The sequence below is a fragment of the Urtica dioica genome, chromosome 10 (assembly GCF_054948205.1).
Source record: "Urtica dioica subsp. dioica isolate 48M chromosome 10, U.dioica_male_clone48M_v1_H2, whole genome shotgun sequence".
NCBI lineage: Eukaryota > Viridiplantae > Streptophyta > Magnoliopsida > Rosales > Urticaceae > Urtica > Urtica dioica.
The window spans coordinates 20,397,849-20,416,121 of NC_142765.1; the positions used below are offsets into that span (position 1 = coordinate 20,397,849).

The window sequence follows — 18,273 nt, forward strand, 5'->3', positions numbered from 1 at the left end:
AATAATGTATTTTTACAAAATTAAATGAGTGAAAGTAAAAATATGGTGTAAATATGAAACCCTTAAAACATCAAATAAAATTAAAAAAATTCTAATTAATTAAGCCACAAAAAAATTGTGATTATTGCTAAATAGTCAACCTTTCGTTAATTATAAGTAAATAACTATTCGGATGATGTGTCATTCTATGGACAATTTGAACATTTCATATCCAGTTGTGTATTAAGAAATTTTGGTATTTACATAAATATGCCATGTTAATAAAAAAGTCATGGCTATTTACTTACAATTAACGAAATATTGGTTATATAACAATTTTTTTTTTTATTTATAAGGCTATATATCTAGTAAACCCATAAAATAATGGATGTGACACATGATCACGAGGGCTAATCACCAGTGTTGGGTTACCTTTACGCGAAAATTAACATAGCTATCGATATTGAAGTTTTGATTTTACTGATATATCGATTAGTATCCTATAAAAATATATATACCGACTACTGTTAATACCGAAATTATATCGTTGATATATCGATATACCAACTAATACGATATTATAATTAAAAAAAAATCCAAAATATGTAGTATAGATTTTTTTACAAAGATATATGTGTTTTTACTTATATATATTATGTATTTATATTTTTAGAAATATATATTATATTCATGTAACATGTAGTATATGTGTGTATATATTCATTCAGAAATGATTTTTGTATGCGGAACATCGTAGGAAATAGGGATGGCAATTTGACCCGTTACCCGTGTTCCGGCCCGTTACCCGATTTATTCGGGTCGGATAATACCCGTTCCTTTTGGGTAAACGGGTAATACCCGTTAAGGTTTTAATGGGTCCGGGTACGGGTAACGGAATAGCCATCCCGTACCTGGTTACCCGGGACCCGACCCGTTAACTTTTAAATATTTAAAAATATAATTAATCATATGTTTACCTAATTAGATGATATATTTTAAACATTGTTTTTATACATAAGAATAATAAAAAGTTGGTTCTTTCATATATGTTACACCCTTTTTTTTAGGGAATAACTTATGAGATCCAGTGTGATAACGTTGCAATGAAAATGACCAAATTTACAATGAAGATGATCCAATTTGTAATGAAGACTTTTTTTGTATTTTTTATTTATTTTGAATTTTAATGTCCTTTATATTGTAATAGCACTTTAATATTTTTCACCTAAATTTTATTATTTTTAAACTTTATATTGTTAAAGGATTTTTATTTTATAAACGGGTAAGCGGGTCTACCGGACCCGCTACCCTTTTTTTAAACCGGGTAACGGGTCCAATATTTTTAACCCACTTACCCGGCGGGTATCCCCGTTACCCGGCCCGTCTCAAAATCCGGGTAAACAGGTCCGGGTAACGGGTAAAAATATTATAACGGGTGGGTAACGGAATAGGTGTACCCGTACCCGTTGCCATCCCTACTAGGAAAGCAGTGGGACCCACCATTTTTGTGCATTATTGGGGCCCAAAAAATTTGCCTATGTTTCTCTACACTGATAGCTGTTGACATTGTTATATATCAGCTCTCATATTTATTAGGTATTAAAAGTAAAAGAGCGAAAAAATAAGACTACATTGTAGTTTGTACGCATATATATAAGCTATGTACGTGTCACGCGTGAAGGAAAGAAGTAAAAGAAACAAGAAATGAAGTAGATGCAAGTGAGAAACAAAATGTGCTGCCAGGCACAGATCTAAAATCGGGAGAAAAAAATAATATATGATTTTTAAAATAAAACCTGTCTTGGACTACTGGTAAAGGGATCGAAATTTGACAACACCATTTTTGCCTTTATCAGCGTTCAGAATCATTTTTGCTTCAGCTCTCCAATAATACCTATTTTCAATACATTCCATCATATATTTTTTTAATTAATTTTATAGTTAAATTAAAGAAATAGTAGATTATATATTTATGTTGTGAATTCACTCATAATTAAACAAGTTTGCTACAGTTGAAATATGGTTTTTTTTTTTCTTTATTTTTATAAAACTAAGGGTCAATACTCTATATTGCTATTTTAATTTATTTGGTAATGGTATAAAATATTTTGAATCTGTTTGATAAGAGTAATGTTAATTAGCATCACATTTTCAGGTATCTTAGATTACCTTGTTTGATGTGAATTACCGTAGAAAAATATTCTTAAGAATATGATTACCTAATTAAGTAATGAGATTACCTTAAAACACGAGATAATTTTTATTTTTAATTGCATGAAATTAACAAAAATATTTATATACACACATGAATTGTTGAACGCTCCGTCCTCGCGAGTCGCGAGCATCTCCGATTGAATCCCACCCAAACTGTAAGTTTTGAAAAAAAAAAGTGTAATATATGTTATAAATAGAATTGTGGATAGTTTAAACAAATATCTCATCACTATAAAGCGACTATTTCTCTTAAAAGATTAAAATGATGGTTATATTACAATTATTTAGTTTAAAGTAGCTTAATTATTTATAATTTTGATATAAAGATGTAAATAAAACTATTTAATTTTTTTAAAACAGAAAAAAAGAGCTCATTTATGCCCCATAAAATATTAAATAAATCATGGGATCAAATATTAAATAAATGGAGAGAGAGGGAGGGGGAGAAAGTTTGAGTATGAATATCGACATTAAAACCATATTTTTGTTAACTCCCGTTTATATATTTAGACGCTTTTTTAATAATTATTTTAGATTTGCTATATCTGTAACTTGTCGCCCAAGTTCCAAGGCTTTACTTTCCCTTTATATTTAGAGAAAGAAGTCCTCTCGTCGTTTCCCTTTTAATGAACTAATCATTTTGGGAAACCATACCGAATAAATTAGAAAGTCGAAGTTCACTCTGTAAATTAAACACCAACCAAACCTTATAAATATAATATGTAGTTTCTTCATTCACCACAGACACAAACACAAACAAATAATCTCTTGCTCTCACGAACAACACAAACAAACAAATCCAATCCTCTCTCTCTCTCTCTCCCTCTCTCTCTCTCTCTCTCTCTCTCTCTCTCTCTCTCGATGGAGGCTAATCATAATTTCATGAGAATCATAGGCGAGCCTATTTGCACTGTAGCGGCCAGCGAAGGAGTAGCGGAGACAGAAAAGGGAAAAGCAATCATCAGCTTCAACGCCAATTTCTCATTCGTGAGCGGCTCCGATTCCGACTCCGCCGTTTTCCGGCGAACCCTCGTCACGCCGGTGGAAGTGCTGACGTGGGATTGGAACGAGGCGGAGAACGAATATATGGTGGCTCAGATTCTGACGGAGCTTCACGTGCCAGCTTCCCACTCACTCTCGATCGTTTTTTCCGTCCTAAGTGGCATCACAGCTGTCGCCTCCGAAACCGAGTGGTGGCTCGGCATCAACGCCACCGTCAACATCGACATGCTCGTCCAACGCCACAGTCATTATTAACTTTGTTTAATTTTTTTTTTTTTTTTTTCATCAGACTAGTGTGTTCATTATGATCTATATTTTTTTATTTAATTTCATGCAATTAAAAATAAGGATATCAATACAAATCTTTTATGTGTGTATGTAGTGTTTCTTTTGCCCAACTATTGAGGAATGAGAGTTTTCTCTTGTTTCTTTCTTCTTTTATTCGGTAGCTTAGTCTGCAAGTTATCTGTTTAAGTTTGTTTTATTGTAAATGATGTCGTTTCTTTTATTCTGACTATCTCACATACGGTGTCGTTTCACTATGTGAGTTAGTTGTGAATTTACTGTTTGGCTGTTATAAAAGCCTTGTTGCTCTGTAATTGATTCATGCGATTCAGTACAATTCTCTTTTCTTTTTTCTCTCGATGTTCTCTTTTACAATCCAGAGTTCTTGATTGCAATATGGTATCAGAGCTCCGCTATTCAAATTCCCAGAATCAAGATCTCTAGGGTTCCTCTGACATCTTGCGTTTCGCTTCAACCTTCACTCTGCATCAATGGAGTCCTATGAAGCCACGCCAACATCGGGGAATACTGCCGTCACCGGAGGATCTAATCGAAGATCCGAAATCGATGATCCAAAAGGATTGTTCTACATCCACCACTCGGATTCTCTAGGAATTGTCTTAGTTTCTCAACTCCTCAATGGCGATAACTATGTTTCGTGGTCAAGATCAATGAAGATCGCCTTGTCAGTGAAGAATAAACTCGGATTCATCGATGGATCGATTTCCAAACCTGATATTTCCGATGTTGTTCTCTACAACGCCTGGAATCGCAACAATAACATTGTTCTCTCATGGATTTTGAACTCTGGAAATAGTGCTTTCGAAGTCTGGAAAGATCTTGAAGAACGCTATCAGCAATCGAACTCGCCGAGGATCTTCCAATTGAAGAGAGAGCTGATGAACACGATCCAAGAATCAAAGAGTGTTGGTATGTACTTCACGAAACTCAAAGGCGTTTGGGAAGAATTGTGCAATTTTCGACCTAATTGTTCCTGTGGAAAGTGCACTTGTGGAGGAGTGAAAGATCTCAATATTTTTTTCCAACACGAATACGTAATGCAATTCCTCATGGGATTGAATGAGACTTTCACTCATACTCGTGGTCAAGTCCTTCTGATGGATCCTATTCCACCGATCAACAAAGTCTTCGCCATGGTGTCGCAAGAAGAGAAACAAAGGTCCGTGGGGATCGACTTTCTTGGAGGAGCTGATCAATCAAACTCGATGGCGATGGCTGTGAAAGATGATCAAAAGAAAGGATCCAAGAAAGATCGACCTCTCTGCACATACTGCAAAATGTTAGGACACAAAATTGACAAGTGCTACAAACTCCACGGATATCCGCCTGGATACAAGCCACGTGTCAAAGGACAAGCGAATGTGTTGGAAGGTGCAGATCAAGAACACCAGACTGGATCAACCTCTCTCCTCAGTGATTAGCAGATCCACCAAATGATTCAACACCTCTCCAATCAACTGTCCTCTACTCACACCTCCGGAGGAGCCTTGAACAACGCATGAGGATCAAATGACATCAACACCATTTCTTTCAGGACATGTATCACTAACAGTGTGGTTTATGAAAATCATAATGATCATCTTAAATTTTCCTGGCTAATAGACTCAGGCGCATCTAGACATGTTTGTTCTAATGCTGCATTATTCACTTGTCTTAAGGCCTTGAAAAATTCTAGTGTAACCTTGCCAAACCACACTGTTATCCCTGTACACCATTATGGTGATGTCAATCTTGCACATAAGATCATTCTTAAAAACGTTCTGTTTGTACCAGGATTCAAATTCAATTTGATCTCTGTGAGTGCAATCACCACGGAATCAAAGGTCAAATTGATTTTTGATGAACATGGTTTTGAAATTCAGGATTGCAGGAAATTGAAGACGATTGGGAAGGGTGAGAAGTATGGTGACCTTTACCTGCTATCTGACACTGTCTCCAATGTGCACATCAACAAAGTGACAGCTCAGATTTGGCATGATCGCTTAGGTCACCTGTCTTTTAAAAAGTTGGATTCCTTAAAAGGAAAATTTGCTTTTTCTTCACACTCGTGTAATAAACCATGTTTTGTTTGTCCCTTAGCTAAACAGAAACGATTACCTTTCATTTCTCATAATAATCTGTCTTCTAACCCTTTTGATATTCTTCACTGTGATGTATGGGGTCCTTATTCTGTGGTGTCTAGAACAGGTCACAGATTTTTCCTCACTCTTGTGGATGATTGTACTAGATACTGTTGGACTTACCTAATGAGAAGCAAATCTGAAGTTCAGACCATCATTCCTCGGTTTTGCTCTCTCATTTCTAATCAGTTTAATACATCTGTGAAGCTTTTTCATTCTGACAATGCAAAAGAGTTGATTTTCTCAGATTATTTTTCAAAAAATGGTATTATGCATCAATACTCTTGCGTTGAGACACCTGAACAGAATTCTGTTGTTGAACGAAAGCACCAACATCTTTTGAATGTTGCTCGTGCCTTATTTTTTCAATCTCATGTTCCAATTGAATTTTGAACTTACATCATCAATAGGACTCTTGCTCCTATTTTACAAAACAAATCTCCTTATGAATGTTTATTTCATAAGGAGGTTGATTATGGTTTTATGCGGGTTTTTGGTTCTTTGGTCTTTGCTTCGAACCTTCGAGCTCATAGAATCAAATTTCAACCAAGAGCTCGCCAATGTATCTTTATTGGTTACAAACCTGGTGTTAAAGGTTATAAATTGTATGATGTGCAAACTGGTGAGGTTTTCATGTCACGCGCTGTTTTTTTTCATGAAAATTACTTTCCTTTCAAATTTGTTTCAGGAAATGTTTCAGGTCCAAACCTCTTTGATCAAATTGTTTTGCCACGAGCTCACCATGTTGAGACTCAGGATAGTGATACCAATCAGGAATCACTTCCAAGAGACACAACTATTGATCAATCAACACCACCATCACCTGTACCAGAAACAAATTCACAGGATCAAAGCATTGAGCCTGATCCTCTTCCATCTGACCTCACTAAGTCATCTGATACAACTCATGTTCGAAGGTCTACTCGAGTCAGTGTTGTTCCTCAATATTTGCAGGATTACCACTGCAACTTACTCAACACTACATCAGGTCAACGTTATTGTACTAAACATCCCATCACTACAGTTCTTTCATATGACAGGCTATCTCTCTCCTTCAGAAACTTTGTCCTTTCTGTAACAGCTAACTCTGCACCGACTTATTATCATCAAGCCGTGAAGCATGTAGCATGGAGACAAGCTATGAATGAAGAACTGGAAGCTATGGAGACAAACAAGACCTGGTCTATAGTGACTCTTCCACCCAAAGCCAAAGCCATTGGATGCCGTTGGATCTACACTAATAAACTCAACTCTGATGGCACTCTTGCTCGCCATAAAGCAAGATTGGTCGCCAAATTAGGATATACTCAGAAGGAGGGTGTTGACTACATTGACACTTTTTCTCCGGTTGCTAAGCTGGTCACAGTCAAGTTACTTCTAGCCTTGTGTGCCTCTCAGAAATGGATCATGGCTCAGCTAGATATTCAGAATGCGTTCTTGAATGGAGATTTATCTGAGGAGGTATTTATGGAAGTACCTCCGGGAGTTGACACTCAGGGGGTGTGTGCAAGTGGCTCTGGAAAATTGGTGTGCAAGCTACACAAATCAATATATGGATTGAAACAAGCATCACGACAGTGGAATCTCAAGTTCACGGAGTCTATAGTCCAAAATGGCTTTCAACAATCAAAGTCTGATTATAGTCTTTTCACAAAAGGCTATGGTCAAGATTTTGTGACCATTCTACTATAGGTGGACGACATCATTGTTGCAGGTCCTAATGCAACTTTGATAGAGGAGGTGAAAAGCTTGCTGAAGTCAATGTTTCGTCTCAGAGATTTGGGGCCTCTTCGTTACTTCCTTGGCCTTGAAATAGCCAGGTCACAATCCGGAATTGATGTGACTCAACGGCATTATGCCCTGCAACTCTTAGAAGATTTTGGTTTCCTGGATTCCAAACCAGTTCACACTCCTATGAAACCAAGGCACAATCTTACAAGTACAGAAGGTGAACTCTTAGAAGATGTGACTCATTACCGGAGATTGATTAGTAGATTGCTGTATCTTACCATCACCAGGCCGGATATCACCTTTGATGTTCATGCTCTAAGTCAGTTTCTACAAGCACCAAGAGCAATTCACTTACAAGCAGTTCATCACCTGCTGCGATATATCAAGGGACAACCTGGTCTAGGTCTACATTTCTCATCTTCCTCATCAACAAATCTTCGAGCCTTTTCAGATGCAGACTGGGGAACTTGCCTGTCTACTAGGCGCTCCATAACTGGGTTTTGTGTGTTTTTGGGAGATGCACTGATCTCCTGGAAATCAAAGAAACAAAACACAGTTGCCACGTCTTCTGCTGAGGCTGAATATCGTGCTGTAGTTGCAACTACATCAGAGGTTATCTGGATTCAAATGTTACTGGTAGAATTTGGAGTTCAGCCTTCATGTGTATCAGCTCTTTTTTGTGATAATCAAGCGGCGTTACACATTGCTACTAATCCCTCATTTCATGAGAGAACTAAACATCTGGAGATAGACCTACACTTTGTCAGAGACCATATCAAGCGAGGCACTTTGAAGATTTTGCCAATTCGAACGAATGATCAGCTTGTGGACTTCCTGACTAAGCCTTTGCCTGCTCCAGCATTGCGTCATATTTTGTCCAAGATGAACCTCATTGATCTTTACGTTCCATCTTGAGGGGGTGTATTGAGGAATGAGAGTTTTCTCTTGTTTCTTTCTTCTTTTATTCGGTAGCCTAGTCTGCAAGTTATCTGTTTAAGTTTGTTTTATTGTAAATGATGTCGTTTCTTTTATTCTGACTATCTAACATACGGTGTCGTCTCACTATGTGAGTTAGTTGTGAATTTACTGTTTGGCTGTTATAAAAGCCTTGTTGCTCTGTAATTGATTCATGCGATTCAATAAAATTCTCTTTTCTTTTTTCTCTCGATGTTCTCTTTTACAATCCAGAGTTCTTGATTGCAATACCAACTTAAACTCGATTCCTCTCATAAAAAATGTTGCAAATAATACAAACCTAAAACATGAAAAGAGACTTCATTTTTCTTTTATGGTTGAAAAATATATCCATTAATATATAATTGAATTAATAGCAAATATAATTCAAGCATTTTATCCCGAGAAAACAAAATCTTAGAATTTCATATAAAAAGTGTAAGTATACATATATACAACAACAATAGTAATTTTGTTTTATGGATAAACACGAATTCAAGAATACGATCAATCAAATAAAAAAAAAATCGTATGAGTTGAATAAAGTATTATGTGAATAATACAGACATTGTCGAAGAAAAGTAAATCAGTACGATCTGATACGAATTGTTAGAAATATGCTGAATGTCACTACAAAAATGTTAGCTGTTGTAGTTTTGAAAGGAGCCTCACAGTAAATTAATAGAGAACAACTACTTGGTTCCTAATTATGGACGAGCTAGAAAAATAATGTTCAGCAAAATAATGATGAGCCTTGAAACTATATATTACTCCCAAAAACCACACAGACTTCATAAGTACTTAGTTATGTCACAAGTACTTAACTATGTTTGAAGTATTGAGAATATGTTTTATTAAATATATCCAAACAAATAAACTCTAAAATCACTGAATACAGGAACTAACGGTTCTTACCTCATACGCATAAGGTAAGAACCAAACTTCCCGATCGAGCAAAATTTCGACAAGAAGAGAAGCTACAAAGATAGACTAGTCAAGCTAAAAAAACTTGAGCACATCATAATTTATATAATAATCACCCAAAAACACATGCTCGACAGTTATTCCAATAAGCTAATATCCTAGAGTTTAGAAGACGGTAACCCAGAGGCCTAATTAGGGCTTTTACCACATGATCCGGCCCCCCCTGCAAATATGGCCTTTTTGTTGTTGTTTATATATTTTTATATTATGATCTATATATCTTTATCTTCTTTTTCTATATATGAACGAACAAATGATAACGAAAATTTTTCATGTTTAATATTTTTATTAGAGATGAATCAATACGTTACAGTGTATGCAAAGCTATACCACACACACAGACATTTTAAATTTTTGCAAAATTAGAATCGTGACATATTCAATCACACGAAATTAAAATATATTGATCATAACTCTGATACACTAATCATAAGCTAGTATGATTTACAAAAAAAAAAAAAATTAAATAAAGACTAATTAGTAGCGGAAGGCATTTCAAAGCGACAAAGCGGACAAAACTTGCTGGTGTTGAGCCACTTGACGATGCAATCTTCGTGAAAACTGTGCGAACACGGCAACCGAACCGTCACAGAATCGGTGGCAACGTGTTCCATACAAACCGAACACTCGAAGTGTTCCCCGGAAGCGGAAACCCTAAGTCTCTCCAAACCCCTGATCGAGTCATGGCTCGCTGGAACAAACGACACCACGTTGTAATCTTCTTCGTCTTCTTCTTCTTCTTCTTCACTGTCTTCTTCTTCTTCTTCTTCTTCTTCGTCGCTGTCTTCGTCGGAGGAGGAATATAAGAGATTTGTGAGGTCGATAGGTTCGCGATCCGCCGCGGGATCGGGCCTGGGTAGCCGGTCCACGAATAGCTCGAAGGTCACGCTCAGGCGGAGTGGGTCCCGCCAGTCAACGCGAGCAGCGATGGAGTTGAGGCCTTTGCGGATTCCGTTGACCAAAGAGTCGTCAATGCGAGGAGCGTGGACCGCCGAGAGCATGTCGGCCACCAGATCTTCGCAGACCTCCTCCTGCCCCTCTCCGATCATCAGGCCCATCGGCGATACGAACACCCGCCGGATCACGGCGGAGCTCCGGCCGCCGTCGGACAGGAGAGAGAACTTGGCGGTCACGGTGATGAACAGCTTCTTGCACGACAGAGTCGGCTCTACTACGCCGTCGTTATTACTCTCTTGCTCTAGTGCGCAAGAAAACTCGCGGACGATCATTCTACGTTCAGAGTCCATACAGAGAGAGTGAGAGAGAGATGGAATTTGTTGTGTTTGTCGTGTTTTGTGAATATCAATTGGTATTTATAGGGTTTGGTTGGTGTATGTGTCGCGAGAGTGAGAGGGAGAGTAATGTTTGTGTTGTATTTATAGAATCCGCTACGTTTTCATATATATAAGTTCTGGTATATACTTGAATTCGACTTTCTAATTACGGATTTAAATCTTGCCTTAAGATCAACGCGTAGGGTTTCCCAAAATGTATTGGGCTTTTAATTAGGGGCATCTGGGCAAGGGCCCAATAAAGCTACGTATTGGGGATTAGCTACAGATTCAGAAAAAAAAAAAAAAAAAAATCAAGTAAAACCAAAAAAAAAAAATATATATACGGAAAATGGTGTTAAAAAAAACTATGTATTTCTGACATAAAAAAAAAGTACCAAATAAGGAATTAAGTTTGGAAATATAGCATAAATATAATTTCTACCAAAGATATATGGCTAGTTTACATTGCTATCTTTAACTTCTAGTATAATTTTTGAATAATTGAGAAAAGTATGAAAAAGCTAAATATGAGTTGAGCTATATTAAGAAAGAAACTGTATAATTGAGATACTCTCGGATTTAGAATGAGAAGTGATCTATTTAAAAAAATCAGTAACACGTGATATTCTCGGAATAAAAATAATAAGAAGTTATTCTATTCTAAAAAAAATTAAAATGTGTAAGCTAGGTTAATTCCCCTTACATTACATAAATATAATTCAATGCAAATTATAATTCCTTTTTTACTTTATTTTGGCAAACATTCTATAGGGCCATGCTAGGGCACGTAAATCGATGTCGAAGCTCAGCTGAACTCTTGTAAACTCGCGTCGCCTCGTTTCACACAAACTCTCGAGCTCGCATAATGCAACTATACGATTTGCACTCAGAAGAAATGAAATATTCATTAATTGGGAGTACATTTTTAAGATGAAAAGCATCGCTAATAATCTTGACTCAATCGGATCTTTCATCACCAACGATGAGCTTGTTTTGTACATACTCGATGACTTTCGTCACGAGTATGAATCGGTACGTTGTGAGCAACAAGCCGATCTTATAGAGTCTCACTACAAGAGGTGAGACTATAAATTTGATGTTTCTTCGAGAAGTGAGAAAGAGTAACTAAAACACTCTTGTTTATCTACTTGGAAATAAAAATATTATGAATTATAATTTTTTGATTATTTGAAACTTAGACATTTGTTAAATAGACCTGTGCATGATGTGGCCTTTTTGTTGTTGTTTTTAATATAGTACTACACGGTTTATATGATTAAGATTTTTTTTTTTAAACAAATGTTTGAATTATATTCTCAATTAATTGTGATATTTGTGTTCGTAAAAGATTATTTACTTTTCATGTTTTAGGTTGTAATATTTTTGTGAGGCGAACGAATCAATACTTGTAAGGTATGCATATACATGATACCACATATATATGAATTGAATTTATGTCAAATTAAAATAATAATTTACTGCAAGAAACTATCAAATTGATCATAAACTCAATAAAAGTTACGTACACTCAATACTTTAATAATTAGTCTGATGAACAAAAAAATAAAAAAATAAAAGCTAATTAGTACTGGTGCCGAATAGGAAACCGTAACCCTTCCAAACAAACCGGGCAACTCACGTCCGAATCGGAAACCGTAACCCTATCCAAAGCCCGGATTGAGTGGTCGATGGCCGGAACAAAGCTCACCGCGTTGTAGTTGTGATCGTGTTGGTCTTCTTGTTCATCGTTGGAATATAAGTGAATGTTGACTGTGGCGTTGATGCCGAGCCACCAATCGGTTTATATGATTCGAGCGGAGTGGGTTTGGGGGGTCGGAGAGACTCTGTGCTTCATCGAGTGCAGGGCTGAAGGGAGGGTCGGGGTTTGGAGAATGAGGGAGTGCAGGGCTGAAGGGAGGGTCGAGGACTATGACTTATAATCTTCACACGATATCGTAGTCGATGTTGTAGTCGATGTACGATTTCGACAGCTTCGAGTCGGTGTTCCCGCTGATGGAGATCTCGGCCCGCGGAGCCACGCTCTTCCTCGGAAACCACTCGAGGACTGCCGAGCGTTACCAAGGGGCGTGTTACGTCCAGAGCTTTTTGCTCGCCGACGCCGTCGGCCTTGCTTGACATTGTCTCTTTGGAGTTTATTTCGTATATGCTTACCTAGTGTAGTTTGTACATTGAGACTCTTGTGCAGTTGTGATTTCTGTGTTTTTTTTTTCTTACTTTCTTTCAAGTAAAGCAGTTTTGTGTTGTTTCAAGTAAATACATATTTTTTACTTGGTGTTTACCATGTTATTTGAGTTGTCTGTTGGACCTATAACAGCTTGTTGCAGTGGAATTTCTGGTCCGGGTATGCAATATGAATTCAAGTAATCCAACTTCATTATAGAAATCTAAAGATTATTATGTGGCTGACATGGATATAATATATTCAAAATGTGGGAAAACATTAAAATGACAAAACTGAAATAGATCAAACATAAAACCAGAGAATATCTTGTGCAGGAAGTTATCCTGCAGTAAGAATACAAACACAGCTATTATCCTTGGAACAGGCCGAAATGTCTTTATTCCAAGTGAGACACAAAAGAGCTACATTTATCGATCCACTTCCTTCAAAGAGTACACATTACAAGAAGACTAGACCAGTACACCAGACTTGATCTTGAACCAGTGTTTTCGGTGAATCAAGACCCTTCTCTTCGTCCTTACAACACTCACACAAATCCTGATCTCTCTCGTACTCTATGCTTTCAAAGTACAAGTAATAAATGATCTTACCTTCTAAAATCAATCTGGGTGAGCTTATATACTTTAAGTCTATTAGAATGTCCCACATCAATTAGGACCTTGAGCAACGTGCTCCTTATAAGTGTTTGGCATCCCTCCACTATCTTGAGCTAGCTTTTTTAGTGTGAGTTAGGCTCACACTTCTAATATGGTATCAGAGCGGGACCCAATTTTGAATGTGTGACCACCCGTGAATGTTAATTCTCACAAACTTCACACTCTAGTTATCCATCCTGGACGTGAGGAGAGTGTATTAGAATGTCCCACATCGATTGGGTACTTGAGCAATGTACTCCTTATAAGTGTTTGACATCTCTCCACTCTTCAATTAGCTTTTGAGTGTGAGTTAGACCCACACTTCTAATAAAGTCCTCGATTACAAGTCTTATCAATAGCCTAACAATTCGAACATAACTGATCTGGCTTCTATGCAGAGGAACAGACTTCCACAATAGTTATGGAATATGTCACTGAGCTACACAAACGACACCACGCTGTAATCGTCATCGCCTTCATTATTGTCGCTGTCTTCGGAATGAATGAAGTCGGACATGTCAGTGGGCTCGTGGTCCACCTTGTGACGGGGGCTCGGCAGCAAAGGTGGCTGAGTAGCTCATACTTGATTTATATTTGGTATTAGCTATGGTATTTGTGTTTGTAAAAGATTATTTTTTTTTCTTGTTTAGGTTGTAATATTTTTGTGAGACGAATGAATCAATACTTGTAAGGTATGCAAAGACAAGAATACCATATATACATGAATTGAATATATTCAAAAAAAAAAAAAAAAAAAAAAAAAATCATGTATATATGCAAAAAAAAAATATATATAGAATCACATATATTTTTAATTGCAAGAAACTGTTAAATTGATCATAAACACACTAATCAAGAGTTACATACACTTAATACTTCAACAATTAGTCCGATGAAAAATAAATGAAAAAAACTAATTAGTGGCATCGCAGCTATCTAATTCAAAACGACAAAGCGGGCAAAACTTGCTAATGCTCAGCCACTTCACGATGCAATCGCCGTGAAAGGTGTGAGAACACGGCAACTGAATAGCCACCGATCCCGCGGGAAGATCTTCCAAACAAACCGGACAATCCACGTCCGAATCGGAAACCCTAACCCTGTCCAATGCCCGGATCGAGTGGTCGCAGGCCGGAACAAAGCACAGGTCGTCGTCATAGTCGTGATCGTGTTGGTTGTCTAACTCGTCTTGTTCTTCGTTGTAGTTGTGATCGTGTTGGTCGTGTTGTTCTTGGTTGTAATATAAATGAATAATGGTGTTGTTGTCGAGGTCGTGGTAGGGCGTGGGAAGGCGTTGGACTATGAGGTGGATGTTGACTGTGGCGTGGATGCCCAGCCACCAATCGGCTCCGGCGGCATAGTCGGAGATTCCGACCATGATGGAATCGATGAGCGAGAGGAGGAGCGGCACTCGAAGCACCCTCAGCATCTCGCCCACCAAAGATTCGCTCTCCTCTCCTTGATATATTAGCGAGTCGGTCTCAGCCACGAAGGTGCGACGGAACACGGTGGATTCGGAGTCGGAGTCGGCGGCGAGAGAGAACTTGGCGGTGAAGTTGAGGACGACTTTGCCCCTTTCCGTCTCCTCTCCTTCGGAAGCCTCCACTGTGCAAATAGGCTCGTCTATGATTCTCATATCATAATCTGTCTCCATCGAGCGATACCGAGAGAAAGAGTGCTGAGTTTATTTGTGTGTGTGTTTCGTGAGATCGAGAGCGAGAGCGAGAGCGAGATTAATTTATTTGTGCGTATGTGTGTGTGTCTGGCGAAGAAAGTACAGATCGTGATCATATTTATAAGGCTTTGGCTATAGAGTCATACTTGAAGTTGAAGTTCGACTTTCAAGTAATCTAAACGCGTACTTTCCCAAATGTATGTATGTAATCGTACTATTGGGCTTTTGATTACGGGCATCAGCTTAAAGGCCCAACTAACATATATATTTAGGAGAGAAACTCCACTTATAACTTATTTCTCAATTGTATATACGAAGTTAGTATTTTTTTTTTTTGGAAAAATTGACAAAATAGACCTTTGAAACTGATTGATTAGCAAAATAGCCAAAGTTTTAACTTTTCAGCATAATAGTCAAATTTATGTTTTCAAATTTTTTTCGACAGCCGAGATTAAAATTTTTGACGATTATTATAAGCAATTTATCACGTTTAAAAAATATTAATCTTGGGGTCAAAATTCCTTTTGAAACCAGATTGTTGCACATTTTGACTATTTCACTAAATTAAGACAAACATTGACTATTTTGCAAATTCATAACTTTAAATTGGCTATTTAACTACATCACCTTTTTTTAATATCTCAAAATTTTAAATATTATAGTATTTAAATTGACAATATAAACAATAATAGAGATTTTGTCTCCGTTGAGTTCCTTGGGGATTTCGAGGCTGAAGATCACATTTGAGGACGGGACTGAGTGACCGTGGAATTACTTCATAGTTTTGATTTATTTCTATTGATATATTTGTTGTTTTGAAATATTGTTGAATCTTGGTTGTGTAGATTGAAGATCTAATGGAGGTTATATTGTCGTTTCGAAATTTTTATAGCCATGAGACAATTATTGCGCTAATGTACAGATTGATCCAAATTTTTCGTAAATAATTGTATTCAGTTGTAAATATTGTTACGTTTATGTCTTTCTGATTTATTTTTGTGTAATCATTTGTAAATAGTTGTAAATAATAGTGTAATCAGTTGTAAATAATTATAAATAATAGTTTAAATAGTTATAACAATAATAAATATTATAATCGGCAGCTTTTTTTAAAAAACTTGAATTTTATTTTTTCGGAATTATGTTTGATTTTGAATTTAATTTTTTCTACGGTAAATGAGAATAATATTTTAGGCAAATAAGTTTTAATTTTGGAATATTCGGTCAATCTATTTATCGCATTTAGTTATGAGATTCAAGCCATTTAGTCTTTAATGATACATAATATTGTATTGAATATTGATATATTACGTGTATTAAGTAGTTAAGACATTCAAATCTTTTTATTTTAGGCAGTTTAGTTTTAAATTTGAATTATTCGGTCAAGCTAAATAATAATTCCCTATTAATTAGTATTTAGTTATGAGATTACGTGTATTTAGTATTTAATGTCTGATCAAATATTAGTATATTACGTGTACTAGATACGTAAGCTATTCAAATCTTTTTTGTAACTCACAATTTGAATTATATAAAATTGGTACTTTTCTCCAAATTTTTTGTAATTATAAAGTAAATAATTGTAAATGAGTGTTAATATATACAACTTTCAGTAAATACTTTGCACATAACACAAAATTTATATCATTTTGAAGTAAATAACCGTCTAGTTAACTATATATATATTTGTATTAAAAACTGTGTAAATACAATGTCACATTAAATACAGCGGCACGAGTATACAAAATTACAAATTGTATGGACACAAAATTTATTAATTAATATATCTCTATATCCACTTAGGTGTTCCGTAATTTTGATCGGCGTTTCTTCTGACCAACTTTAATCGCCATATTATCATTCTGTGCACAAGAAAATGAAGATTGTGTAAATAATTGTAAATAACTCATTTTTAAAACTTTTGCTAGAATCAAGTAAATAGCTGTAAATAACATCGTAAATCTCATGTAAATATAATGTAGTCAACATACAAAAATGGTGACTTCATAAAATGATAAAACTTGAAAAATGGGTCCGATTTACACAATCACCGTAAAAATTAAAATAACCCTAATATCTAAAAATTCAAATATTATTTGAAGTACAATATGACAAAACCAAGATGATGAGTGGAATATGAGTAAGAAAAATTACATGCGTGGAGACAGCCCTTGTTGACCGAAAAACTTCATTTTTCCGAGATAATTTTTTCAGTCAACGATCTCTTCCTTTTTTTTCTTTCTGAAATGATAAATGAAATGGACCGCGTGTGATATTTGACTTAATAACATATCTTCCATTGATTTGTGCGAATATTAACTGCATGAGTTAATAATATTGGAAAAAAATTTCAATTAAGAAAAACAATGTAATGACCGAGAATTTAATCATTGGGTACATTAGTCCTTTTACGTTTGTAAATAAAATACAGTGGTTATTTACTTGAAATTTACGAAACGTTGGTTATTTAGTAATATCAAACGTTTAAGTTGGCTATTTACCTAACGAAACCATTTTCTTTTATATACTTAGAACATAGATTTATAGGTCTACATAAACTATAAGCCTAACATTATGCTTTTCCCTTACTGAAAACATATAAGATAATTTAGTCAACCTTCTTTTGCAATCCAGTAACATATATATATACTAGTTTTAGTAACGCGCTACGCGCGCGAATGATTTTAAGATATTATAAATGATAATAGCAAGTAAAATTTGTAGATGTTAACTTGTGTTATCAAGCCTTCTTAAACAATATGCACTAAAGAAATCACCAATTAAAATAAGGGCAAACTAGCCACGTAGCCAAATTGAAACGTGGTTTTTGAGATCTAGCCAACGTTTGATTAATTTTTTAATCTAGCCAATTTTTGAAATTTACGGGTACAAAATAACTGAAATACCCCTAAGTAATTATAATGCTTTCTTTTTAAAAGTAGTAGTCAACGTTTGTAGAAGACCAAATTCAAAAGATATGTTTAAAAGGCAATAGTTTTATAAGGGAATTTTTAATCCTGTCATTTGATTACACAATCGGGTACAATCTCACAACCATATAAAAAAGGATATCATTTAATATTCAAAGATCTTTCTCTCTCCATACTTTTCATTTCACTTTCAAAGAGACCCACCAAAAACACCGACATCTCCAAAATCACTGCATCCGGCCATGAAAGCTTCACCATTATCAAAT

At 35.9% G+C, this 18,273-nt stretch overlaps 1 protein-coding gene across 1 annotated transcript; it reads right to left on the reverse strand.

Annotated features, from left to right (window-relative positions):
• Positions 1-9,763: 9,763 nt before the first annotated feature.
• On the reverse strand, positions 9,764-10,519 carry LOC149383858 (E3 ubiquitin-protein ligase RDUF2-like). Its single transcript, XM_089627929.1, has 2 exons — positions 10,072-10,519; positions 9,764-9,981 (listed from the first exon to the last, which is right to left on the reverse strand). The coding sequence occupies exons 1-2, from the start codon at positions 10,517-10,519 to the stop codon at positions 9,764-9,766; spliced, it is 666 nt and encodes a 221-aa protein (XP_089484055.1).
• Positions 10,520-18,273: the final 7,754 nt, after the last annotated feature.

Bases quoted from the DNA above. Each gene is read 5' to 3' on its own strand.
- LOC149383858 (XM_089627929.1), bottom strand. From the start codon at position 10,519: ATGATCGTCCGCGAGTTTTCTTGCGCACTAGAGCAAGAGAGTAATAAC. The intron at 9,982-10,071 runs GCGACGAAGAAG...CGTTTGTTCCAG, and splicing joins TTCCTCCTCCGACGAAGACA to CGAGCCATGACTCGATCAGG.